Consider the following 2,446-nt stretch of genomic DNA (forward strand, 5'->3'; position numbering starts at 1 on the left):
ACTGTGAGTGATGTAGGGCTGTTCTCGAACCGAACACAGGCTTGCTCATATTTGGTTTGGTTTGAAACCGAGCCCAACTGAATGGTTTGAATTTAAAGAAACGGGCAATATGTTTATCCTTGAACTTGATTTGGTTTAAAACCAAGCGGCTTTGTTTTGCTTGGTTTTGTACTTTCATACAAAGTTTTCAATTTTAAATTGCTAAAACTCCAACATGTCACTAATTCAAGACTTTCAACTCCCAAATGTGTAGACTCTGATATGTCTAAAACTTAAAATTAACAATTGAACATACATAAAGGTTTAAATTTCAACTTTAAAGTCAACCCAAAAGAGGGAAATTTAAAAATCTATAAAACATTGTATATTTTTATATATACACATAAAATATATACAAAAAAGATAATAAACCAAAACGTAATTCGAGCAAAACGAATGAAACCAAACCAAGCACGGTTTTGCTCCTGCTTGGCTCGTTTCCAAATCTAGCCGAAATCGAACGAGCATTTTCCAAGCAATTTTCAAGCGAGCGGCGAGCAGTTTGGATGGCCCTAGACAGGTTTATAGCTCATTGGCTCGTCTCAGTTTCAAACAAGTTTCTGCTTGATTTTAAAACCAAGCCGAGCCAGAGCCTTGCTTGGCTTGGCTAGGCTCGTTAAAAACTTCATGCTTGTGATCCTTTATATGCGATTTAGATAGTCAGAATTAGGGGTTTGTTGGATCTAGGGTTTGTTTGTTCGTGCATAGTGGTTTTGCTCACAAGAAAATTTGGTGAATACTATGTATTGATAAATATGCATGTTTATCTATTTTTCTCCTGGAAATATTAAACTGCTTAGTATTTATTAATTTAAGAAAAAACTGAAAAATAGATATTTCTCCTGGAAATATTAAACTGCTTATTATTTATTAATTTAAAAAAAAAACTAAAATATGGTTTTTTCTGCATTTTGTTTTACAGATGCCCAAACCTGGAAATATTATCAATCAAGAGCTGCCCAAACGTGACCGATGAATCCATGATAAAAATAGCGTTCACGTGCCCCAAACTCAAAGAACTCGACATAAGCTACTGCTATGAAATCTCTCACAAATCCTTACTCGCGTTAGGACAAAAATGCCCCCACCTTTCGACCCTAAAGCGCAACCTAATGAACTGTTTAGACCCCTCACAGCACATAGGAATCGTCCCGACCAGCTACTTAAACGCGTGTCCCCAAGACGGGGACTCGGAAGCCGCTGCAATCGGGAAATTCATGCCTCAGATCCTTCACCTTGAACTTAGGTTTTCCAAATTGACGCCTCGTGGCCTCGCTTTGATAACCGAAAGGTGTAAAAACCTTGAGCATTTGGATTTATGGGGTTGTGTGAATGTAAAGAACCGGGATATTGCGAATTTGACTTCGGGTTTGACTAATTTGAAGACTGTTAAGAAGATCAACTTTTATATCCCGAGGTCCGGTGTTAACGCGGAAAGGTATGGGCATTGGAGGTTGTATGATGACCGGTTCCAAACCGATGCTTTTCGTATATGATATCGCATGCAACAAAGAATAATCCATGATCATGTTGTTATAAAAGCTTGTGGTGTTAAGAACGTGTTAAGATCATCCTGTTATATTGAATGTTGATGTGTGTATGAACTTTATAAACTGAATAAAAGTTACATTAGTAATAATATATTTGATTTAAGTACTTCATTGAGCACAACAAAAGATGATGGGTATATGTGGTAGATCATTTTGATTTATGCGTTTAACTAGTATAATTAGAAAGTTAGAGTTCAGACTAAAAAGGAGCAATGATGTTTTGGATACAAATGGTTGGGACTGTAACTAAGGGGTGTCAGTTGTGTCGGATTGAGGTGTTTGAACAAGTAAATTTTGAACCCAATCTATGTATTTTTCAATGTTAAACATCACCTCTAACTTGAAACATAATTGAATTTGTAACATGTTTGTGTCGTGTTTTATGTATTTATTTGGAAATATGAGTAAAACCTGGTGACTTGGTAACAATTTAGATAACCAATGACTTAAATTCAAGTATTTTATATAATAAATTCATGTTTTGAATTGGTTCTCTCGAGTCCTCACAATTAATGAAGTTCTCTACAGATCTAGCTCATTTGACCTCCTTAGATTAGGCAACAGAATTGGGGGATTTGATAAGGCTACCCGTTATGGTTCGCAAGTGAGTGGCTTCAGCGAGTGGAGCGAGCCATGCACACCACAACAGGGTGTTGCGAGCAAGTGGCCGCGAACCACTTTGCGTGAGGTAAAGAGACATTGGGTGTGAAGGGGGGGGAGTGTTTTGGACCGTTGAGCTTGGGAAGAATAAAAAACCTTTTTTTTTCTTTTTTTTAGGTTTACCTATATAAATCCCTTAACTTAAAAATCAACAATCTCAATTCTTTCTACACTACTTAATAAAATTAGCATATCAG

At 36.6% G+C, this 2,446-nt stretch overlaps 1 protein-coding gene across 1 annotated transcript; it reads left to right on the top strand.

Moving 5' to 3' along the window:
* Window positions 1-961: 961 nt before the first annotated feature.
* Window positions 962-1,535, top strand: LOC143603569 (F-box protein SKIP1-like; the record flags this gene model as incomplete). The annotated part of the gene is made up of 1 exon (XM_077080340.1): window positions 962-1,535. A coding segment is annotated over one exon (574 nt), but the record flags the coding sequence as incomplete, so codon positions are not given.
* Window positions 1,536-2,446: the final 911 nt, after the last annotated feature.

Source organism: Bidens hawaiensis, unplaced genomic scaffold, assembly GCF_021521415.1.
Source record: "Bidens hawaiensis isolate Kalapana, Puna unplaced genomic scaffold, B.hawaiensis_p1.1 tig00062159_1, whole genome shotgun sequence".
Lineage (NCBI taxonomy): Eukaryota > Viridiplantae > Streptophyta > Magnoliopsida > Asterales > Asteraceae > Bidens > Bidens hawaiensis.